At 42.5% G+C, this 25854-nt stretch overlaps 1 protein-coding gene across 3 annotated transcripts in view; it reads right to left on the bottom strand.

Moving 5' to 3' along the window:
- GAS2 (growth arrest specific 2) overlaps positions 1-25854 on the bottom strand; it is a 119869-nt gene that overhangs the window by 12569 nt on the left and 81446 nt on the right. Inside the window, exon 7 of one of the 3 annotated variants that reach the window (XR_004323114.1) lies at positions 22810-22866. The exons of 1 other annotated variant lie outside the window; for it this stretch is intronic. Coding sequence is in view for 1 of the 2 variants with exons in the window: in XM_032488374.1 (XP_032344265.1) it covers positions 22810-22863 (54 nt within the window). In the remaining variant the exon portion in view is untranslated. The remainder of the gene's footprint in view (positions 1-22809; positions 22867-25854) is intronic. One more of the 3 variants, XM_032488374.1, reaches the window with a different exon arrangement.

Below are 25854 nucleotides of genomic sequence, written 5' to 3'. Positions count from 1 at the left end.
ACAGCTGCCAAGAAGAAGCAAGTCAAATCGTGCCTTGAAACTACAGGAAACTCAGGTTTTAAAATCATCAGGTGCCTCCATCAGGTAAGGAGAGACATGTAGCTGAAAAAAAGGGAGACCTGGTGAAAACTCAGTATGAAGTTCAGTCAGCTCCCTAGATTTACTGCACCCCACTCCAGATTTATTGTCTGTGACTATCCCAATGTCTACATCGTCCCAGCAGAAGGCTGAAGGTTCATCTTTGCAGAAACTGACTCAGAGATTCTCTAGGCTGGGGGCTGACTCAGGCACAGAATGGAGAGAGGGACAGATACAGGATAAAGCAAAAACTGCAAAGTGTTGACTATAGAACCAGATGGTAGTTTTTGGGTAGTGACTTCTCTGTATGTTCGAAATTTGTTCACAATAAAATGTTAGAGGACAAATTCACATTGAACCCCAATCCAATCTGCTCTCACCATCTTTACTGCTATCTCCCTAGTCCTAAGAGTTCTCCGTCTCACCTGGGTTCTTACGATAACCTCCAGCTGCTCTTCCTGCTTCTGCTCTGCCCCTTGGTGTATTCTCAACAGAGAAACTAGAAGGATCTGGTTCAAACAGAAGTCACCGCCGGCCACAGCTCCACTCGAAACCCCACGCGGCTCCCCCAGTTCACTGGGCTTCCCAGCGCCTGTGTGACCTGGGCTCCTGTGACCTCTCTGATTTTATGTGCTACCACTGGGCCCCTCGTGTGCTCGGCTGCAGCCACGCTGCCCCCCTTACTATTTCTCAAACACTCCAGGGTCACTCCGGGGATGCCCCGGACTTGGTGCTGCTTCTGTGTAGAAGGCATCTCCCCAGAAAACCGGAGAGCTCCCTCCTCCCCTCCTTCATGCCCTTGCTAACTTCTCACCTTCTCAACGAATCTTACCCGAAGCACTCTTAAAGCTGCAGCCTCTGCTCCCAGCACTCCCAGTCTGCCCTGCCCGCCCTGCTTTTCCTTTTCCACCCAGCAGGACATGTATCCCTTTCTTACATATTTATTATGTTCACTGTTCAGACAGTATAATCCCACCCAACTAGGGTTGCCAGATTTATCTGACAGGGTACCCCGTTAAGTCTGAATTTCAAATAAGCAACAAACCCTCTCTCAATCTAAGTTATGTCTCCTGCAGTATTTAGAACACACTAAAACTAAAAAGTATTTGTTGTTTATCTGAAATTCACATGTAACTGAGGATCCTATATTTAATGTGACAACCCTACACACACACACTCACACACACACAGGAATACGAGGTCCTCAAGGGGGTCAGGGGTCATCCCTTTTGTTCTCTGGTATCCTTTGCTCCTAAACACTGCATGTGTCAGAGTATATGTTGGATAAATACATGTTGGATAAATGAACGATGACATTTTCTTTTGAGTTCTAAGACAACAAGGGAGTAATCCATAGAAGACAAGGGATCCAGGAAACAGGGGCTCCAACACCAAAGCAAGTTAATAAAGTCTCAGATGACACTGTGAGGCCGACCCGGGGAAGGGGGACACGACGTGGAGCGGCCAGAAAAATGAAACCGACAGTGAACTGGTGTATCTGCCTGGGACATTATCATCGTGACGGGCTTTGTACTTCTCTCAGGGGACCTGGCGGGGGTGCTTAGTCATACTTAGGACAAACAGTGAGACATTACTGACTTCAAGGAAAATAAAAACGGTTACAAGAAGGACAAGCCATCACGGCACACTGCAATATTCACATGATCACTGTAAAGTGAACACTGAACAACAGGACGTGGTATTGCCCGTGATGCTCGGAGAAGAGGAGGAAGGGAGGTGTACGTGTGCGGTGGGGTGAAGGGGGACACTAAGGTGAGGATTTAAAACACTCAGTTCTGCTCCTTAAGAAAACAATACTGAAAAGGGAAAAACAGAACTTCTAAAATATCAACATAGGAAAAATACATATTTCATTATCCAGAGAATCATTTTATGGCTATGAACACCCTATTCTTCTTTTGCAAACTCGCTGGCAGGCTCTCATATACTTCACTATCTAAGAATGCAATCTGACCTGAAATCACTGCTGATTTAAAGACCATCTTTTCCCCCCTTGGTGTTACTTCAGGAGTAGTAGATAATGGAAGTGGATTCGGACCTGAGGTTCAAACTGGCCACCGAATCTCAAATGTCTCCTAACATTTTAATAGGACTTCATGAGTTATAAAATCTTTTTTTCTATCACCGTTTCATATGATCCTCAAATGGTACTTAAAATTTTTTTTTTCATTTTATACATATTGGGATTTCTCCCAGCATCAAACAGAAACATCCCCCTCTCCTCAGGTAAGACGGCGGGTGAATTTAGGAAGGCAAAGGCGTGGCTCGCTGTGTGGTGTCCCTGTAGTTTGTTTTATTCTCCTCTTTTCTATAAGCTATTTCTGACTCTTGAACAATAAGCCTCAGCGTTTCTCTTCCAGAACTTTCTTTCCAAGATCACGATCCCTAGTTCTTCTGATTTTGCCCTTCAGTCTAATAAAGTGCCATATGCTGTCCAGAGCTCAGTCACCGAGTTCCCTGTAATCCTCACTGGCTCCGAAAACCTTCTCTGAGGCACAAAAGTGTTGCTCTTCTTCTAACTCAGTTTCTCATGCTATTTAAACAGATTAGGAACATAGAAGAAAAATACGCACCAGTCTCACTTAATCAATATATGTGTAAAAGTATTACTTTTGTATATGGCTTCTACAAATCTTTTGTTTTTATCTTCCACACAGCTACACTCTTTGCTACATCTTTTAAGTAGATTGTGCTATTCTGAACTCAAAAATCTTTCTTGACTGAATATTCTATTTCCACCCTCTGTTTTCCAATATGAATAGGTGGAGTTTGGGGCTCACTTTCAAATGATTCAGTCTTCCTAAAGATGCAGTCCAGAACAATTCAGCAATTCATCGCTGACTGCGTCTGTCCATCCTTGGTTCAGGGGCTGGTCACATGTTCACTTATAAATGAGTCTGCTGTTCCGTGGGCCACCCACAGGTCCCCACAGGGAGGATGACACAAAGTCTCTTGATAATCCTACACATAGCTAAGTGCCTTAGGAAATTGTCCTGAAACTGCTCAAATTCACCCTGTTTTCAGACAAGAACTCCCAAAGCTCCCACGCTGCCTTTCTTGGGTCTTAAATTTACTTTTGCCTCCAAGAATTCAGGTATCCCGTTTACCGTCAAAGTTTCCGTAAAATTTTTCACCAGCCCATCTTCTATTTTCATGTTTCCATAATCTCATATCCCTCTTCTCTCATTTCTGTAACTTTGATCATGATTTTCTAAAGCCTTTCACACGGGCAAGTACATGTGTGAGGACGTGTGTATTACATACACATAGTTAGAGCAGTCACACATAAGTGTATCCTATCTGATACACACACACACACACACACATCTGTCCTCATGGTTATGTCTTTTTTCCTTCAACTACTGTTGGAGGAATGGTGTCTGTCTAGCCGGGGCCTGGCTGCACAACGGAACACCCTTCTGTTGTTTAGCCCGTCTCTCGCAAACAATGTGAATTTCCTCGTGACAGAAACCCTAGAACCAACCCTCAGCCATGTGGGTTCCTTGGCCACTGCCTTTTCCCTCCTCAGCCACCCACTGCACGTGATGACACGTTCCTGTTGAGACAAGTATCCCCATATGTTTCAGGAACTTACTTGCACAGCAATTCCTCTGCACGTCCATGAGAGATCATGCTTTTCCTGACAAACACTTCCCTGTGTCCCTTTGCTCTAAGTTAAATTATGATGTTGAATGAGCAACACGACCTACCCCTCCTCCATTTGTCAACACGTCTAGTCTAGACTTCTTAATGCTTTGTTTCAAATTCTGCTAAACCTTCCATAGTGGGCATGTTAGCATCAGGGCCTCAGATACAGACTCTGTCCCTAACTTGCTAGTAAGAATGTCACCAGGGTTGACAGCATGAAGCCATTCGCTATCGGCAGCATAGGTCTGAGAGAGGTGGGGCCAGCAACGCTGGGACTCTCTCTGATTCTGCCCCTCCCTTCTTCTGTCCTGAATGTCCTCCTCGTTGGTTCTAATATCTTTTAAGGCCACTCAGAGCGCTTTTCTGTCACTTTGTGATCCACGCCCCCTAGCATCTAACCAGCTGATGTAGCAAGGTCAAAAGCAAATATTTTGTAATGAATGTTGAGGTCACATTAGCAGCCTTCAGTAATGAAGACTCCGTATTTTGCCATTAAGTAGCTATTAAAAGCGTGACTGTCTGAGGTCTGGAAGACCTTGGCCCTGTGGCCTCCACGCTGAGATGCACAGTCCAGGTACATCACCTGGCAGTGGTCTTTGAAGCGTGACCTCAGCTCCTAAAACCCCCCTCTCCCCTCTTTGCCTAGTTCCCCTCCCTGCCCTTTATAGCCTTAAAAGCTCTTCACTCAATTTCACAAACTCCATTAACCAGTCTTAGCACCTTCTCCACCTATTCACTCTTCAATCTCAAACCTGCCACCCTTTCTTCTCTGTCTCTCCCATATCCCAAGAGGTCTTCAGGAAGGAAATTTAATCTTGCCTGATCTTGGTGTTTTTTTGTTTTTTTTTTTCATTTTGAGCCTATCTGATCTTTTTATTCTAACAGTCTTAACCATCTCCCACATACCTTTATCAAGCTTGTTCTGATGAAGGTTTGCAGAGGATATTAGGAAAGCATATTGGAGGTACCTTCAGCCTCGTCTTGAGGAGCAAGGGTTCTTGTGAATATTTCCTAGAGGAAATGATCTAAGACTCAAAGGATTTTGCTGGATATAGAAGGGATAGAGAGCAAAGTAGGGGCAAAAGAACAGACACAAAGCAGCATAGTCTGGACATGACACTGAGCGTTCACTGTTCATTTCTTGGCTCAAATATGAAAGGAACAAGAGAGACTGTGTGGAGATGCAGCTAGTGAGATACAGAGTGATCAAAGGTAAGTTGACCTTGACTGTCCCACATGGGACAGGGAGGGTCACCGGCTGATTTAAAGCAAGAGATTAGCACGATAAGATTTCCATTGCTCACAGAGCTCCAGCAGACCTGCAGAAACGTGAAGGCTTGGGGCAAGAGAGATCAGATAAGAGGCTTTTACAGTATTTAGGAACGAGTTTGAAATGACTGAGACTCAGACTTAGATGAAGAGAAATGGACACTATCTGTTGCATCCTCACCTCTGCAACCATCTAATGACCACAGGGAAGAAACGTGAATGTACACGCCAACACATGAAGGGCAGCAGAGCAGAAGACGGGAACAGCCCAGGTTCTTAGTGGGGTCCCTGCGTTGGTGAATTGACAGTCTTAGGAAATGATCTCTGAACTTCATGGTCTGTGAAGTTTAAGCCACTATGAAGACATTTGTTGTTGTTGTTGTTGTTACATTTAATCAAATGCAATCCAAATGGATCCAAAGGAAAACTAACAATGTTGGGAAGTCCACGAAAGGTGCCTGGAAGACTAACCTTCTGTGCTGAGCCTGGAAGGATGTGTATGTGTTAATTTGTCAAAGGAAGTGGGGGCAGCAGCAAGCAGAGAACATTCCAGCCACAGAATCAAGTTGGTCCTTGATATGGGGCACTCATCTCACTGAAGACGCTACAGAAGCATGTGTGGTGATGATGCTGAAGAAAACAAGGGACACGGTGTCATCAACCAGCCTGAAGAACCAGACAGGAACCCGGTAGAACCATTTAAGGATTCTGGTCTCTAAATTCAGTGAAAAGTCTCTTATGAACTCTAGGAGGGGAAATAATGTGTTTGCATCTTTGCAAGCTCACTCTAGCTTCACTGTGACGACTACATAGAAAAGAGGAAAGAACAGATATAGTAGACCAGTTTGAAAGCTATTGCAGTGGTCCATGCTGAAGATGGTTGCCTGGGCTAGCAGAGTGTGCCTGCTAGACTGTTTCTTATAGTGTCCCAATGACCTCATTCCCTACACGACCCCCTGAGATTGATTATCTCCTTCCCAGAATGCACCACGATTCACAGTGGGGAATGTGTCATCCTCTCTGACATGAGGTGAGGTGGGTGGGGTGGGGTGGGGAGGGCATATATTCCCCATCTGAGAGAAGAAAAGTGAGACACAGGAGGCAAACTGCCTTGCCAAGCATTTCATTCCTTTAGAGCAACTTCTGGGACAGGCTCTGAGATCCATGCCTGTATATCACACCAAGTTAGAAAAACACTTTGTCATAATTGATATGTTATAATCAACCTTCACTCTAAACTATCTCTTAAAACTCAGCATAAAACTGAGTTATAAACATAGGTAAAATGTATTTCAGAGGTAAAACATATTTCTTTTCTGCTAATTAATTTCAGAGTGTATAAAGTGGAATACTTTTTTTTCTTAAATCGAGCGGCCATCATACTGCTCCAAGAAGGTAGGATTTTTTCTCTATTTCAGCTGATTATTGACTAGCAGTTGATTCTCTAAAAGCATCTCTGTCATATTATTGTCGACCCCAGTAAAAATGACACCTACTAGGGCCATGTGCTTCTCCTTCATCTATCATGATAGTGATCAAAATAATTATGTAAACCTTTATTTACTTCTTTCTCTAGCACAAGTTTAATCTATTTTGGAATAACAGGTCAACCAGCATTATCTCCCTAGAGACTGGCATGATCCCTGGCACAGAGCATTTACTAAAAGTATCTATTAAACAATAACCAATAATTATCATGTAATTACTAATTATTAGATACTGTGCTGTGGACTTTAACTGCAACCTCTCATTTGTTTTTATATTAATCTTATGAAGGAGATTGAACTCTTTTAGTTTAGACTTGAAGAAAATGGAACTTAGAGATGTTAAGTTATTTAATCACAAAATCTAGTAAGTGGCAGAGCTGGGATTCAAACTCAATTCGCTTATTTACATATGATACTGCCTCTCTTGAATATATTAAGGAGTGAATAAATCAATGATTTGATTGACTGAATTTGCTGACAAATCACTAGGCACCACACAATCTGTCTCCAATTAGTGCAAACCCTAGACTAAATACAAAGTATAAAAATCACCTGTTTACCTCCTGCAAAGCACAAGACAGCTCCTCACAAGAAACTGGTCCCAAAGTCAATTGTGCCAAATTTGAGAAATCTTGTTCTATATCATATGACTGTTCCTATAAAGTCAAATCATACTGATGCCATTTCTGTGGGGAAAAAAATCTCATGAGATTAACTAACAGGCAAGACTTATGAAATAACACTTTCCTACTGGAATAATAAGAGGAGATCTGGCTACAACATTTCTTTTTCTTGTAGGTCAGTCTTGCCTTGCTAAAATGCAGACCTGAGGAGGAAATGTACCCTTTTTCATTTTGCAGAGACACCCTGACATCATGTGACCAGTAAGAAGCCAGTGACCCACTCCACTTTGGCCAGAAACTCTTCACTATTACATACCACGGACATAGCTCAACGTTATTTAGCATCAGTTTCACCATGATTGACAAGGTACTGTTTTTCAACCTTGAATACGTGTCAATGAAACAAACCCTTAGCAAAATTGCAGTTACTGACTATAGACGCTAGGTGACAGCAGCACCTAAGTGCGTGGGTTTCTCTCTGAATAAAAATTTAGTGCTGCACTGTTTAAATTCTACCTGAACAAAAGAAGTAAACATGTTTTTCCCCAACATTTCTCACTATTGCCTTGTATTTCTTTTATTGGACTTAAAATTATTAAGCTGCTTTTTTTTTCTGAGTAAATCCTTTTTATTCCAGAATACTTTGAGTAACAAATACTAAGTATGCATGTGTGCATGTATACACATATACACACACTAATTATATATAAAATTATGTATATTATATGTATGTAAGTTGGGTTTTGTGTATGTAATTGTATAAATTATATATGTGCCATTTATAATAATAATGATGGCAAACATGATCCAATAATATTTGTCACTCTCTATTAAGCATTTTATCTCACTTAATACTTTTAACAATCTTATGGAGAAGGTATGAGCTTTCTCCCTTTGCAGCTTAATTGCCAAGGATCAGAGAGATCGAACAACTTGGCCAGGGCCACACAGCATAATGAGCTGCAGAAGTGAGATTCATGTTGCACATTTCAGAGAGCTCAAAGTCTGGGATCAGAGATCTTGTCTGAATTGCTGTTCTCTCTCACCAAATACGTGCTACGGATACGTGCTACAAATGTATCAGTTGTAAGAACAGCTGGTGCCCATTTCATAGTGTTAGGAAAAATAATTCATATGGGAAAATGAAGGCGATTACCAGAATGCATTTAAAGTGCACATTACCAGGCCCCACCCCAGACTAAATAGATCAGAATTTCTTATGACAGGTGGATTTCTTAAAGCTCTCCAGGCAATTCTAATATGTAGCTTTGTTGAGAAGCCACAGGGTAGTGATAATGGGAGTCAAATTTTGAGTAGTTTGAGAAGCATTTCCTCACTTCTTTTTGCTAAGTCCTCAAAGACAGAACAGAAAATGTTAAGTAGCTACGGAGAAGGTGATGACGGTGATGTTTGCCACTGAAGGAGACACAAGTTTGCAGCTCACCCGCATCGTTAATGTTCCACCCAGTTGTGTCCTGTTCCTTTTGTGATCCATTTTGTGACTTCACTTACAGAGGCAGGAATCTATTTTGTCTGTCTCCACAAGGAGCATTTCCATGTGAAGCCAACATCCATTGAGGATAGTGGTGGATCCAGTTAGAATCATTCCTGTCCTACATCACTGATGATCTTCTAGGACCTCAGCAAAATGGCCAAGATATATCTCAAGATGTGATTTATTATTAATACTAACTCTAATTTGTTATTACTGAACACAGGTCCTTACACATAATGAACAAGTGATAACCTTTTGCTGTATGAGTAAGCGGATAAATGGACTTAGGGTGACTTGTTAAGTGATGAGATTCCTGGCTGATCTTATCAGTTAATCTTCAAAAACCCACCTCAAGGCATTCTTAACTCACCTCTACCAGTATTTCTATCTAGCTGATTGTTTAAAGAATAAAGATTAACATTGACAGCTTAAAGTTCTCCTTTTCACATTAAAAAAACAAACAAACAAAAAACTCTACTGATGTAAATACAAATCTGAATCAGAACTGAAGGTCTGATGAGGTTTGTGATTGTTTTAATACAACTATGAGACATAATTAGAATAGACAGAAGCTATTCTAAGGAGGTGCGACATGCATGGCGTGCCTTTGTGAAGATGAAAGAGTGTGGAGTTTTGTAGCTGTTGTTGTTTTGGTTTGCTCTGGTTTTTAACCAAAGCTCCTCATGAAAAATTAAGTCCTTTTGCAGGACTTATCCAAGAAGTCTGACTCGTGTGTTTTGTACTCCGTTATGTTCAGAATCAATTCAGATCACTACAATTCCTGGAGGGGCTAACATGTTGACATCTTTCAGAATTATATTGCCAATTCCCACATAAAAGCAAAACCATCTATGTTAGTTGTTCGCTTCTTGTTCTGTCCTTTACATTCCCATGAATCCATCCTCCTAAAGAGCAGCAAGTGGGAAACTGACAACCCTTCCCACAAAGGTGGTGTGACACCCCGTACTCTGAGTGGCAGAGGGAACAGAGCAGAGACTCCAAGTGCTGCAGAGGTAGTAACAAAAGTGAAGGTGGAGACACACTTAGCAGAGTCCTGGAAGAAGCCTGTCATCCAAACAAAGTGTCAAGGCACAGCTGCGGAGGCGACTGGGGCACTCCCTGATTCCCAAGACATCAGCAAAGTCCTTTAATCAGCACATATATTGTTCTGTTCTGTATATAAAGCTGGCCTTAAATATTAAGCAGCTGGTGATTCAGTGCCATCTGGCAGAGCCTGGGTACGCACAGCTCTGATACAGTAAGAATGTGTCAGGAGTTAGGAAAAACAGTGTCCAGTAAGGATAACAATGTGTCAGAGTGAATCAGAGAGGCCAAGTGAGAGTGTGAGAGAGGACAGGATACCCACCCAGCCAGGATTCGTAGAGAAACAGGGTGGTGCGGCACCGGATGCCTGGTGCTTCTGACCCTCCTTGTCCGTGCAGCCTGCAAGGATGTGCTTTCTGAGTGCTGTGCGTTGTCTGGTTTTTGGTTTATCCATCAGCAAGGATGCTGTGAAGTGTGGGTCTCTAATGCATAGAGTAGATCGGGCTTAGATGACAAAACAGCTACAACTCATGCTGCCCAAACAAGCTGCCCTTGGCCTTCAGACCCCTGCAGGTGAAACAGTTAGAGCACCACAGAAGAACCTGAGGGTTTGTTCTGTCCCCCCACCTTCTGTTCTCCAAGAGTGAGGCTGTCCTTGCAATTTAACTGGAACCTTATGTGACCAGGCCAGAGATGAAAAATGGTTTGCAAATGACTGTAACTGGTCACCTCAGACCTTACAGGCAGAGGCAACAGCTCGCTGAGAAAACTAGGTAGAAACAGTGTCAAGAGAGATGTCTCAGACATGAAGGTTAGCGGGGAGGGTCTAGCTCAGTGGTAGAGCACGTGCTTAGCATGCTTGAGGTCCTGGGTTCAATCCCCAGCACCTCCATTTAAATAAATAAGTAAATAAATAAACCTAATTATCACTCCCACCCAAAGAAAAATGAAAAAAATTTTTAAAAAGAAATGAACGTTAAACGCCCTGACGTGAGATTGGAGATGGAAGATGGGCAGAGGACCTAGACCCCTTATGAGAACACGTGTGCAGGGCTGGGTTAGATTCCCAGGCCCAGTGGAGGAAGGACAGAACCGACTTCGAGTGCATCCAGAGAGTGTGGCCAGGATGGTGAAGAGTCTAGCCAGCCTTGATGGGGAGAAGGGCTGAGTGGGCCCCTTCAAGTGATCACCTGCCCCTTACAGTTTATACAATTTTGAGTCTATGCCAGGCTGTTAGTATGCAACAGTCCAGAGGCAGAGATTTCTGTGTCCGTCTTCTAGAGAAGAAAACTCAGGCTCACGGAGGAGCAGTGACTTGCCAGACAGCACTGTTAGTGTAAGGCTGAGCTGGGGAGGGAAGTCTTGGCTGGGTGGTGAGGAGTAGATACTACCTAAGCTAGCAAGTACCTTGCAGATCACCATCCAGTGCTTTCCTCTGCACAGATGATGACAAGGAGCACTTTAACAGTATCATGACTTGCGCAAGCTGGCTTTGCCCAGGTCAGCTGAGTCTTGTCTTTGTCGGGTCTTCAAACAGTGCTTCTCAAATGGTTCTCAACTAAGGAACTGTTTTATTTTACTTTTCTTCTGAACGCCCATGTTGTGATGGGAAGAGATAACAATGGTGGTGGTGGTGGCGATGGTGACGGCGGTGCTGACCATCCTTTATTAAGAGATTGCCCCATGCCCAGCTGGGCCAGCTCTCCATCCTCTCTAGCTCTTATGATGAATCTGTCATCAGTATCATTAATCCCCTTTGGACAGATGAGAAAATTTGTTCTCATAGTCGTTGCATGGCTTATTCAAAGTAACCAGACAATACCAGTGCTCCATCTTATGTTTTATTCCAAAATTTGCATTCTTTCTATATATCATATTGAGAGAATTTGTCTGCAAAACCTATTTCTTAAGAAATAACTAGTCCCCATTTTAAGCAATGAAAAACAAAGAAATGTTATGTAGAACAGCCGCTGATCAGCATAAAGAAAAGATTATACTAAATCTGACCTAAAACCTAGTGTTTTCGAGAGCTCATGCACCCTTGCCATGGGTAAAGGTGCAAGGTCCATTTTGCTTTTGAAGACACTGACATTAGCCCATGAATCCCCATTTCTATAAGTACAAGACCTGGGGGTCTGGATATTTCAAGGGGAGAATGCCTTTGTTACATTACTACAAAAAATAATTCCTGCCAATTTTCTATTTGGGGACTTCATATTACACTGACTTAAATAATAAACCTCTGGGAGTTTACACGCATATTTTTTAGCAAAAAGCACAGGTCAGCAATTGTGATTTGCTTTCCATTAAGGCTCCCAGTGAAAATCTATGAGTTGCTAAAAGGTTACAGGTCTCTTGGTACAGAAACAAAGGCACTAGAAACACACTAGAGGTAATGCACGGAGCTCTTCTCTCCGAGAGGGAGAAATTACAAAAGAGAAGTGATAGATGGTGCTTGCTAGAAATTTTAATTAAACGTGTGAGTGACAAATTCTGAATCAGGCCAGGGGCAGCTGCACTCATACATGACCTGCTGCGATCGCAGAGGTGGGGACACGTGACAGGAAATAGATATCCTGTGACAACAGCCATCATATCCTTGAATTTCATTTCATCTCTCACTCCATAAGGTCGACCTCTGAAGGGCCTTCTGGGAGACGCCCCCCAGCTCAGAGAAACAGTCAGAATACAAAGAAATCTGCTCTCGGTTGCTGAGTGACACCAGCATGCAGACCACAGCGTGCCTCTAGTGTGTGCATGCTGTCCTCGTGTGTCCAAGGACGGTCTGCCTTGCCACTCTGCACTGCTGGTTTTGCTGCAGTAGTTAAATAATTAAAAGCTCTGACCATGGAAGATTCCGTATGCAACTTCTCTAAGAACTATGATTTATGTATACCAGCTTTCCATATAAATATCGTAACATACACTCCTCTCCTATTGCCTGCTTTACCCACAAGGCACTTAGGACACGCATCTTCTCTCAGCCACTCTCCTGCATGCTTCCCTCACCAGGTTTTGACCTGCTCTGCTGGACAAGAGGAAGAACTTGAACTTAATAAGACATGAACATGGTTCCACTTTGACTCCGTCACTTATAAGTTGTCTGACTCTGACTCTGGCCTGTTAGTTTCTCAGGGTCTCATCTGTAAACAGCCTTGGCGGCTGTTTGTTATGGGGTCAAATGCCCTTAATTCAAAGTGCTTTGTAAATAATCAGGTATTAAATACACAGAGGGTGCTGTGACTTATTTTTCCATTTATTTCTAAACTACACTTACTCTCTTTTACTATACTTTTGAAAGTTATACTGCAGATTGAATTGAATCTTGACTCCAAGTTAGAATTAAACTGCTTGTGAGAAAAGCATGCCATTCCTTACTAAACCCATCCTTGTTGTGAGAGTCTCCTGTACAGATTCGATGTAGCTAATTTACAGCCAATGAGATGTAAGCAGAAGAGTCAGGTGAGTCAGGAACTTTCCTCTCTTCATCCTTTCCTCCGTGTTTCTGCCTGGGGGCACAGAGCCACCCTGGACCACGTGTCTGAGACCCACCACTCACGCTGGCAGCGTGCTGAGCCGGAGGAGCCCTGAGTCCCCGAGAATCCCGAGGATTAGAGTCCCAAACCAGCACTGGGCTTCCATGATGGAGAAATCAACTTCTATATCTTCTTTAAGTCACTGATGTTTTGTTGGTCTCTATTACTCACAGCCAACTTAGGAAATTACTTTTCCACAGCTTTGTTTCCAGAGTCCCTCAACTTTCAAAAATCCTGCCGTATGCCTTAACAACATCTGTTTATCTTAGTGCGCTCCACTTGACAGGTATTTACTGTGCAGATTTCATACGCAAGACCAGGCATGGGAGAGGACACCGTACTGAGAGAGTCAGTGAGCAATCCAGCGCATGTCCCACCCCTGACGTCCTCACTAGTCAGTGTAGTCAGAGCAGAACAAGGAAGACACCGGATGTAGTGGAGGGGGGAGTCGAGGTCCAGCACTCCTCCCCCCATTCTTTACTGTCTCCCCATCCCCTTCTAAACTGGGAGGATGGACCAAAAATAGGAGAAAGATGAACAGAGTTCATAAAGAATTAAATTCTAGAGCCCATTTGTCAGAATCTCCCTGTGGGTGAGGAGATAGAATTTAACCCCACGCCCCAGAATCAAAGCTGCCCCTGATTCTAGTTTTTGATTTTTTTTCCCCCAAAAGGAAAAACAGTCAAGTAAGAAAAGATAACACTTAATGGGCTCATTGTTTTGCCCTAGTTTATGTAAGAATGAACAGACCAAACCAAAATATGCAAGTCATCCCTCTCAACAGAACGCTGCTTGTTCCCCCTTCTCCACCCCCTTCTCATTTATGAAAATAAAGAAATAAATGGGACTCTCCTCTTTGACAGAAGCTGGCTTCTCAGAATTCTTTGTTTCCTACATAAGAAAGTATGAATGCATTTCAGGGGACCAATGTGTGCCTATACCCTTTAGCATCCTCCATGGTACTGAGAAGAGGTGGGGAAAGCTGGTGGGGAAATCATCCACGGAGGACACTAGAGGGCAGGTGTCCCCTTAGGATCTGCTAGAATTTCCACCAGAGACTGATCACCAACCTCTGTCCTTGTAGGTAGGCATGCCTAAACTGGTCCCATTTTTCTAAAATTGTTCAAAGATAAGCTTAAAAAAAAAAAATCGCTACCCCTGCCTCTCAGTAAGCCAAGCTTCGTACTCGCTCCTCCTGTCACCTCTGAACTGTTTTCCCGGCCCTGCTTGAGCTTGGTTCCTCCTCAGCCTGTAAGTCTCACTTCCGACCTCACCTCCCAGGAGAGCCCATCCCTTAGAGCGTGACCTAAAATAACCCCTCCTGAATCCCACTGCTTTATGTTGCACCAAATGTTTCCCTCTAACATTTACACTTTAATTTTATAAAGTTTTTTTGAGGGGGGAGGCAGCTAGGTTTATTTATTTACTTACTGGAGGTACTGGGGATTGAACCCAGGACCTCACGCATGCTAAGCAGGCACTCTACCAGTTGAGCTATACCCTTTTCCCCTCCTTCTAACATTTATGGAACTCCAAAATTACCTGGTTATATTTACTTGCTTAAAATGTATCTGTCTCTACCAGAAGGCACACTCCTTAAAGGCAGTGACCTTGTCTTACCCACTACTCTATTCTCAGGAGGTAAAAAGGGATTTGTGGAGTATCTGCTGAATGAATGGAGGAATGGTCCGTCCTTTAACATGAGCAGTGTTGTAATCCATGTTGCAGATGACACAGATTTGAAAGAACTCAATCAAGGGTACACGGCAAGTCAAAGGCCGAATCACCTGACATCAGAGACATAAGCTGTAAGTGTTTCTTCTCTCAAGTTTGGTGGGGGAAAGTAATATCTCTTAAGAAAATCATTTTCAAAATTTCAGTCTCTTCTTTGCCTCTTCCCTCTATTCTATTAGTATCCAATTAAGCCCACCCTCAAACTATGCTTCACATGGTCCAGACTTTTCCTTTCCGCTCTCCCTGCCACCGCTTTAATGATGCTCACACATCCTTCCAACAACTGGAGCAGCCTCCTAATTAGCTGCATTGCCTTTCGCGTCTCCCTGCTCCGCTCTCTGATGCTATATATAAACCTCTCCCCGATTAACTGCCTCAGACTTTGATTTTACCACGCTATTGATCAACACCTCCCGTTGCTGTCTAATGCCTGCAGGTTAAAGTGCAAATTTTCTGGCTTTACATTCCAGGCCCTCCACCATGGCCCCCAACCTACCTTTCTCACACTGCCCCCTCCTTAAACTCTCTCGGTGATTTCCATCTAAACTGGCCCACTCGCTGTTCTAACACCTCTCGAGTTCTTCCTATTCCTCAACCACACTTAGCTTGGTATCCTCCAGAAACACTTCTCCACATTCAAATCCCATTCATCTCTCAAGCCACTGGTGAATCTCCACCTTCTCTTTGGAAGCTTTCCAGATAAATCCAATGCACCTGTCTCTAAATTCGGTGGCCGGCCCACTGTAGGTGCTCAGGGAATTTTTGTTCAGTGAATCTGTAGTCGAAACCATGCTGAGTCTTACGGCACCTGTGAATTTGTCTTATTTTATTTCATCTGTGTAATTAACTCTCAGGTGCCTTTCCAACCAGATCTTCGAGGTCTGAGGCCATGACTTCCGATTCAGCTCCTTACACACAGGCGGTGATGCCTCTTACCTGGCAGATTATTCCACACGCTTTAACCAACTCAGCCAAATGTCACACTGTGTTATTATTATTATTTTTTAACAATGTCAGGGTCAATTGTGCCATGAATGACAAATGACTTTGATTTATTTGATGTCATGCTTTTCAATTTTTAAAAATGTTTATGGCAGGATTATTTAGTAAAATAGGATGTGTTCTGTTTGTGGACACTAAGTGTTTTCCCTCACCCATTCAAAAAGGATGGAGAGGTACCTGTGCTCTCTTGCCTCAGGGCTGATAGCTGTCATTCAAACCTGAAGGAAGAAATTGAAGAAAATTTCCCCCACCCCTCAGCCCCCACCTGGGATTCTCTTATTGAAAGCCTCTGACTATTCATCAAACCAACAAAATATTAAAGGAGTGTTGACTAAGTTCTCAACTTGATTTTAGGGATCGAGGAGAGAGCAGTGAAAAGAACACCAGACAAATAAGTTACCTGATAAACGAAACATAAAAATTCAGACTGTAAATTACCAGGAAAACACACTGTATTATTGGTAAACTTACACTCTCTGATTCGTTACATGGCTCAGGGTTTAACCACTACACAGAAGACCACCGACCCTACACAGCTGATCAGAGAGACCCCTCGAGATTCAAAGCATGGCCTCCGCTTCCTTCAGTTACTGTTTTCCCATCACTGATACATTGTGAAAGCAAATGATCAGGCAGAGCCACTTCTTGTTGGAATTCCAGCTGCATTCTTGTTTTAACTTTCCTGGTTCCTCATGAAATTATAACCTAATAGTTATGGTGTGTCAACAACGTCAAGACACCAAACTAGGCACCCAGGTATAAAACAGGGTCCATACATTTCAGGGCAGCACACACAAAAGACGTCCTGACCAACGGCACGTTTTCTCAGTACTATGTGAGTATGATCATTTAGCACATGCCACGGAAACTCAGAGGAAGTAGGAATCAATGAGGCTGGAGCATTATAGGAAGAAACCTGAAATTCTCTTCCACAAGAGTGCAATAATTAGTGAGTCCCTGTACACATCAGCCTGTTCTAGATGGTCCATATGTCCTATAAATATGTCATCTGCAATTTAACTTTAATAGCTTTACATACGCTCTTTTTTGTTTGTTTTAATTTTGCACCTAAGTGAGTAAGCCCGAATGTCTCACTAACCTCACCCTACTCAGGCTCTGTTTCTTTTTTGTTTGTTTGTTTGCTGATTTGTTTTTTGGAGGAGGGCAGTAATTAGGTTTATTTATTTTATTCATCTGTTTTTTAATGGAGGTACCGGGGATTGAACCAAGGACCTCACACAGGCTAAGCATGCATTCTATCACTGAGCTATACCCTCCCCAACCCAACATATACTTTTAAGAGGAAGGTAAGGAGGTGATATTGACAGTGCGCTCTTGAATCATGTGGACACTGATCTCACCCAATCGCAAAGACATCTTCCCAACCACCGCAGCCACAGCAGCCACGTCCAGTACGTCTCTCCCACATCATCCTCTTCTGTCTTAGTTCTTACTAGTACATGAGAAGAGCTAATTTACTCACTGACCTATGTCAGGGCTCAGCAAAATATAGCCCCTAAAACAAATTCGACCCTCATTCTACTTTTACTAACAAAGTTTTACTGGAACGCAGTCACGCTCCTTCATTGCATGTTGTCCAAGGCTGCTTTTGTACTAAAACAATAGATGTGAGTAATTGTGGCAGAAACCGTATGGCCCACAAAGCCTAAAATATTTATATCTGGCTTTTGACTCTCTGACCCTTGGCCTGCGAGTTTACTGCCTGTCTCCTCACTCCTAGAACATGAACAGAGACTTTTTGGTTCAGGGCTCCAATGATAACATTTGCACCTGGTACACAGTAGGTGCATAACAGCTGCTGCTGACCACCGTGGGGGCTTAACAGAAGAGTAAACTGTGCTAACGTGTACCCAAAGCTTTGGACTCAGCTGCACATCTGGAATCACTGCTTTCTGGGTGTATGTGTAATGAACTCATGTCAAGAAATTTGTAAATGGCCAAAGAATACTCTGGGGAGGATTCCTGGCCCAAGAAACAGTTTTCATAGAAAACGTCTTGGTCTCACTGCTGGGCTTACTGGGGGCAGAGCACTGTGTTTTTTTTACAGCCCCGCCATGCTAAGCGACAACACGCACTAAATCACCAGGCAGGCCTGGAGCTGAGAATTGGGGGAACATCTGGAGAACAAGAGTTTAGAGTGACAACTTTCTAAAATCTTGTTGATAGGAGTACCAGTCTGTGCCATTTTATTAATTTATTTGACTCAATTGATATTACCCAGAGGTTTTAAGGAAAAAAAACCCCACACACATACATACAACAGTTGTAAAATATAAAAACAGCATTTCCCATCATTCTTTTTTTAGTTTCTAGGAGTAACATACAATTTTATTCTACGTAAAATTCTCACCAGCGAAACTCCTTATTAACAAGTGGAAATTCTGACCTATTGAAACCCAGCCAACTCCTCTGTGCCAGGCAGTTGGGTCAGGAGAAGCCAAAATCAACATAGTGCTTTTTTCAACATTCTGTCAAGGGGACAAAGATGAACTGAGTGTCTCAACTTGATCACATTACATCTGGAAGTTTGAGCAGACAGGCCTCCAGGTTGAGCTGCCACCGTCACGACCCAAGTCAAAGTGACTGGATGGTATTCCTCCAATTTCATATCCTTTGAATTCATTCTTTGCACTACAGCCTGAGAGACTTCAAACATAATCTACTGATATTTCTCTCCTTGGAGAAATCCTTCAGAATCCCCTCCCTGCCTTCAGGAGAAAGCTAGAGATCCCGTCACACAGGGGCTTCTCCGTGAGTTGGCTCAGTGTCTGCCTGCCCGTCTCTCCTGGCCACCAGCCTCCCCATGCTCTCTACTCTGAAAGCCGCACTTCTCACAGTCTGGACAGGGTCTCACTCCATCTCTGGCTCCCTTCCATCTCCTTCTCCCTCCTTGTCCCTCTCCCTTTCCTCTGGTGCCTCTGAGCCTTTGTGCATGCTGTTTCCTTTCTGATTCTGACAGAAACACTTTCCTTTCTACTCTCTTTTGGCTAACCTCTGCTTATTCCTTGAGTGTCATCTCAGACTTTTTTTTTTTTTTTCTTCTGTTTCTAGCTTTTCTCAATTCCTGAAGTCCAGATGAATAGAAAACCCTATGATAGGTAACACTCTGCTGGGAACTCCAACCCCCAAATCTAACCCCAAAAACGTATCATGGGAAAGATGACGGGAAGGTAGAGCCCCTAACTTAATTGTGTTTCCCACAACGTGATCTCAATTCTTCAAGTCAATGTACCAAGGACAGATTTAAGTGCCCTTCCAACTCCTCCCAAGAACTTAAACTATGGGTCTCTTAGAAAAATCTTTAAATGCTTTGCTGTCAAGACAAACAGGAATTGTTCTTTTAAAATATGGCAGAAGTGCTCTGTTTAAAATGACACACTAAACGTATTTTCATCAAAGACATTAGACTTGTTCTGAAAGCCCTTCACTTTAAGGGAATCAAAGAGGGAACATGGGTGGAGGCCAGCCACTTCATGGATGGAGTAGCTCCAGCATCTCGTAATATGAGATAGCACCTGGTTCTTCTGGAGAAATACTTGTAATAGGGTAAATAGGCTTGGAGATAATGTGAAACTCCATGTCAGATTAAAATGGAGCTTTGAGATTTTTAACTGGAAATGTCCAGGCAGCAAATACTGGGTGGAGGCATTTTAAGCACATCCACACCTCCCTCACTAGCCTCTGGTTCTGTGGACACTGCTGTAACCTAAACGGTGAAAATGATGCTTGCCACCGTTTTTATAACCTGCTGTGGATAGAGGGTCAAAAAGTGGTATCCTGGGGGTGAAAAGAACTGATGTAAGAAATGCCAATGACAGCAGGTAGAAAAGGTGATCTTGCTTCCGAGAGAACAACAGTTCATACCAAACAAGTCCCAGAGCAAGTGGCCAACTCCAGCCTGGACAGACCTGGCAAGATCTGAAGGTGGTGTAGATTTCAGAGACCAAGCTTGAGGTGTGGCATCGGACAGAAGAAGCAAAAGCGACTGGAGCATAAGTCCCGCCTGTTGAAAGGTGTTGAAACAAGGCAGGGAGAAACACAACCTGGGAACAGAATTGGGTGATGAGCCTCCAGGATGAAGATAGCTTGGCAAGCAAGCCTCCTTGGAAAAAATCAGAAGGACCACGGGGCTGAGATTCCTGCAGGGAACAGTGCGAGAGCAAAGTGGGACCACTAGCAGTAGACGGCAGCCCCTGGGAGGAGGAAGAACCAGGGACCTGGCCTCTGTTGGCCTCCAGATATTTCAGTCCCTGGGTCCCTAGGTAGCAAAGCTTCCTACACCAGGCTTGTACAGTCTGGGAAGCTCCTAGGATTCTCCCCGAACCTTCTGTGCTCAAGGGTGAGAGGAGAGACGGTTCTCAAACGGGCTGTACCCACCAAAGGACAGAGCCCATCTCCCAATTCTTTCTTTGGCCATTACAGGGTCCCTGCGAAATGGGAAGACTCAGGAAGCAAGTCTTGATCTTGACTTTAGAGCATTTCACTTCAGTGCAGACAGTGACAGTTTTGCTATTCTATGTCTGTATTTAAATTAAAAGAATACCAAGAAACCAGGATGGGGAGGCCACCTCAATCCTTGGCAAAATATGCTCTCTTCCCCTACTTATCTTGTCAGGGAAAAGAGGGAAGATAAAGAAAAGAAGAGAATTCTACACAAGTTTTAACCTCCTCAAAGGAGAGATGAAATGCCCCCCAAAGAACTAGCCAGCCGGCTCCGTCACAAACTTTCACTGTAAAATCCTTCATGCCTACTGAGATCACACCAACCTCAAAGATTTTCTATAGAGACTCACCCTAAACTATGAAACACCATGACTCAGGTTATCAGACAACTACATTCCTGATTTCCTAGTTCAGTACCCATGCCCTTTTAGAAAACACTTACGGCTTACTTCACTTAGTATGACAATCTCTAAGCCAGAAAGAGAAGGACACGTACCATATGATATCACTTACATGTGGAATCTTAAAAAATGACACAAATGAACTTATTTGCAAAACAGAGACAGACATAGAAAACAAACTTATGGTTACCAGGGGGGAAGGGAGTGGGAAGGGATAAATTGGGAGTTTGGGATTTGCAGATACTAAACTACTATATATAAAATAGATAAACAACAAGGCCCTACTGTATAGCACAGGGAACGATATTCATTATCTTGCAATAACCTATAGCGGGAAAGAAAATGAAAAAGAATATATATGTGTATAACTGAATCACTACACTGTGCACCAGGGACTAGTAAATCAACTGTACTTCAATAAAAATAAATAAATAAAAGAAATAAGTGAAAAATTTTTTAAAAAAAGGAAAGAAGCAAGAAGAGGCATGGCAATTTAAGTTGTGAAAAGAACACAGACACTCATATTCTTTGAACAAAGGAAACCTGTCAGGCAACATTTTCCTCTTTAACCAAGTGACATCTGAAGAGTGAAAAGGGAAACTTCACAACAGGCTGCGGGGGGGTGGGGGTGGTGTCAATCAATTCTAGTGACAGAAGGGGGTGAGGGCTGTCCCGGCCCCATCAGAGCAATGGATTTAGGTTTCACATTCATTTAACTTCACAATCATCATGCCACGACTTTCAACAGGTCCAAGGAAAGTTACGCCTGGTGTTTTCCTGCCACCCAACTCGGTCAGGCACTCTGATGTTCTGTGACATTTTCAGGTTCGTTGAGGAGATTTTAGAAGTAGCCTAAGGGAACCCAGCTCCTTCTCCTGCTTGTCAATTATGAATGTGGATAGTCAATTAAATTATATTTCATCATCAGAATTGTTAGTCGCGTGTGACCAATTATTCACACTGTTAAGCATGATCTTTACCAAGAAACACAGCTTACGGAGAAACTATACTCTCAAGATTCCTAAATGTTCTTTGCACACGCTGCACACTCATGTATTTGGTGAATAGAAATAGGGTACTCATAATAGATGAGTAGAAATAAGGTACTCATAAATAAATGCATTTAATGACACTTTTTGTTTAGAAATCCAAACTAGTTCTTATAATGTAATTTCAAGATAAATTCATCCTGTTTAAAGATTAATTTACAAAAGACGACTTTTCTAATAACTTTTTGTACTTATGTGAAATAGACAAGACTTACTCAAGTAAGCTGTTCTTTCTAGATCGTAACTATTAACATTTAAAAATGAAAAATGAGCCAGTATTTCTGTCTATACTGGAAACCTCAGGGCCTCAGATTCAAGTCCTATCAGATTCCTATCCTCCCTAACTTTTCTGGCAACAAAGTACTAAATCACACGTGTTAGTTAAAGCACTGCTGATGTATCTGGATGTTAGGTATGGTGTTAGGAGCAGAAATTTGGCAAAGGTCCATGGGGTTCCATGTGTTAAACCACAAAGGGCAATTTGTGCAATGGGACTAGAATGGAAATATTCTGAAATTATAGGGTGTTTCATTTGTATTCCACAAGTGTATTATTTTAAATATTTTAAAGCAAAGGCTAAGTGATATTGCATACAGAAGCTGAACCCAAGTTTATACTTCTGAATAATTTTAATAATAAGCTTGATGAAGGAGCACACTGGAGCATGGGAACTGATGTGAATGAAAAAGACAAAAATTCCTAGGCTGCTGCCTGCCGCCCACCCACAATGAGCCCAGATTGCCATTTTTACAAACTATTATGGGAACACCAAAGGAGAAATAGCATTTTAATACCTCACTGAAATAAAGAAAGAAACCCAGGTAAAAGATTCACTTTTGGGTCCCCAACTCCCCTCATGTGATGGGAGGTCAAGGCTCCACAGTGAAGGCAAAGTGGAGAGGTTTTCCCTTAAGTTTGTAAATCACTAAATAATTACTTAAGTGATCTAAGTCATTACCTTAAATGTCTGCTTTGCTTTGGCTGTGGAGACAGAGTCACAACCATGAAGACCCTACTGAAACAAGAAGATACGAAGTTCATAAAACACGCTCCGTCTCCACTGCAAAAAGGCACACGAACGTCACCTGGAAATGCAAACTGTGATCTTTTGTGACGAGGTTCAAGAAAACCTTTACTTTCAGTTACAATGAGAATGACTATTTCTATGTTTTTTTTTCCTATGGTGAAGGGAAGTTTTACTGCCTAGCAATCCACTTTAAGTGATAACTGAAACATTCACAGTCTGAAAATTACAGACTGAGTTGATCATTCCCATTTTACAACACAAATGTTTGGAACTATCCATCTTCTGGGATCCTCTGGTCTCCTGTTCCTTGCTCAGAGTTCTTACTATAAAAATAAGAGATACGTGTAAGGAAACAATTTTTCCAGGGAAACAGACTCCAAGTCTGCATCTTGATTCTACAAGAGAATATACCAGCCTTCTGAGAATGTTTCATGAAATCGTAAAAAGATACTAAGTAAATGAAGTGTTTATTTTTCTGTATGAAATTTCCTATGTTAAGGACATATCCTGCCATCTTGTTCAGACTTCCCTGGTACCCTTTCGTCTCACTTGGCCTCTCGCTTCTATTCAAGGCCCTACCATTATATTTACACCCAGAAAACCAGTGACTCATGAGGCATTCCACCACCTCTTTCTGTTGTAATAAAAAATGTACTCATGCAGCATTCTAATCTCACCATGGTCACAGACCCTCAGGGAGACACCTAGTTTGTCTGAAAGGTGATTGGTTGAAAGACCTTCAGTCAGAATTGAAGGACATGCCCAGATTCTCTGCCTAAGCGCCAGGGTTCCAAAGTCAAGTCACCCTTGGGAAACATGCGTTTCCCTTCCCACGATTAGGTACTATTATGGCGGTTACTTCTTATTAGTCAAGGCTATCTTGGCTTTTATCCTGAGGATATTTCATCTTTACCTTTCCTCCTGTTGATGTGTGTAAATGTATTATCCACCAGATCTACGGATGCTGTGCATGAAGAAAGATCCTATTCAATCCTGGGTGCCAAGACGTCAGTTACAATTCAGGTTTCTCTAGAATCCTTTCAGTGCTCATTGGAAGATTTCTTTTTGTTTTAAGATGTCAGGTAAATACAGGAGATAGAAAAGATATCCAAGGTTGGATATGAGACACATTTCTCTCTTGGCTTCTGAGAACACTTTTCACTCCTTGTCATGTTGGGCTGTGGATTGTTAGGGAAATAGATGGTAGAAAGATGTTTTGTCAACATCAACATGGGAGAGGGATTTTCTGACATATACACTGTGGTCCAAAGTGCCTTTCTGTGCAAGGCTGAAGGCTACCTTAGCCTGAGGTGGACAGGCTGATAAAATTCCTATGGTTCTATATGCCATAGGAGTTTCCATAATTTTTCTGTTAACCCAGGACTTCAAAGGACCATGATTATCAAAGGACGAGTCCCAGAATGGGTAACATTATCATGGCTAACACACTGGTGGATGATGACAAATTAAGGTGTTCCTGTTTGTCTGGGTGTTGCAGTTTGGGGATGGGATTCTTGGAGACTTTATGCCTAATGTTAAAGTCAGCAGAGAATTTGCTCTTTACTTGCCTTCAAATGAGGTCTCAGAGAGAAGATCCAATTTATCTCTGCCCCACACATTCTAGAGGCTGAATTTAAAGAAAAAATATGACAAATGACCATGGTCATTTGTGGTCAGAGTGAAAAGTTAGAGACTGTTAACTCAGGTGTCAGTTTCTGCGAAAATGAACAACAAAAAACAAGCATTGTATGAGTTAGTTTTACAAAAAGAGAAAGAATGAGAAAGTCTGTTACATGGTGAAGTCTCAAATAATTATAATTTTTTCCATGGACTTTATAGTCCCCTACAACGTGTCTGTAATACAAGCTAGGTTATAAAAAACTCTGGGCTAGAGAGAGGGCATTGCTCCACAATAGCCGAGAGCGTTGGAAGGACGAGGTGTGAGTACAGGGCAGGAGGATTAGAAGCTGGCGAGAGAAGCTAGTATGAAAAGGGGACTGCAGTGTAAGAGAAAGCTGCAGTGAGGAGACGAGTGATGGAATTAATGCAGCGCTTTCTTGCTGGCGTTCTTTTAGGGAAACAGGGCAAATATCTCTTAATTATTCACTGGGATGTTTGTATTTTTTGCGGTAACATTAGGATTTTCAATATAGTAAAGCAGATTGAGTATACAGACTATAGCCAATATGAAACCCAAATTCTTATACCTTGTTCCTCCCAAAATCTACACAAAGATTTCCTCAAGACCTTAGTATGCTTCTAACAAGGGGCAAGAATTGGCAGAATACATCTTAAAACGACATATAACCAAGCTTCAAACGCAAACGGTAACACTAATGAAACGGGAACACACCATTCCAGTGAACTAAAATTGGATGTGAATCAGTAAGTCTCCTGCGATAAACGTCTTGGCACTTAAGGTGAGGGAGGCACCCGTGGGGTGGAGGACCAAGTGCTAACCTTTTTACTGAGGAACTGAAATTCAAAATATTGAGTATTAGAAGAGAAAGGCAAGGGCAGGTCTAAAACGGCTAAGTCTGTGGAAACTCAACCCATGGATTTTTTGAAAAAAGATACCACTAAATAAATGAGCCCTAATTTATCACAGTCAATGTTGTAATGACAAAATTGCCACCATGTTTGACTACCTTCAATACAAACTCAAGATGGCCACATTTGCAAAGTATGTTTCTTAATGAATCTGGCCAATCACCTGTCTTTGCAACTTGAGCCCATGGAAGAATTATATACAATTTACGGTGACAGATATTTCACAGGTTAGTTCTCTGGCTGCCAGAAGACTCATTTGTAATTCAAGAACACGACCCCTTTCTGAATAATTGTTTCATTTCTTCACTTCTTTCCCTTTTGCAAAGAACCATTCATATTTGAATCATCAACACTCATTCACATTTATCTCAGCATAGAACACGTAAACCAAGAAATGTTCTTGTTGGGAAGACTACAAAAGGAAGA

Source organism: Camelus ferus, chromosome 10 (assembly GCF_009834535.1).
Source record: "Camelus ferus isolate YT-003-E chromosome 10, BCGSAC_Cfer_1.0, whole genome shotgun sequence".
NCBI lineage: Eukaryota > Metazoa > Chordata > Mammalia > Artiodactyla > Camelidae > Camelus > Camelus ferus.
Note: the sequence above shows the minus strand (reverse complement) of the source record. Positions and strands in the feature narration are given on the sequence as shown.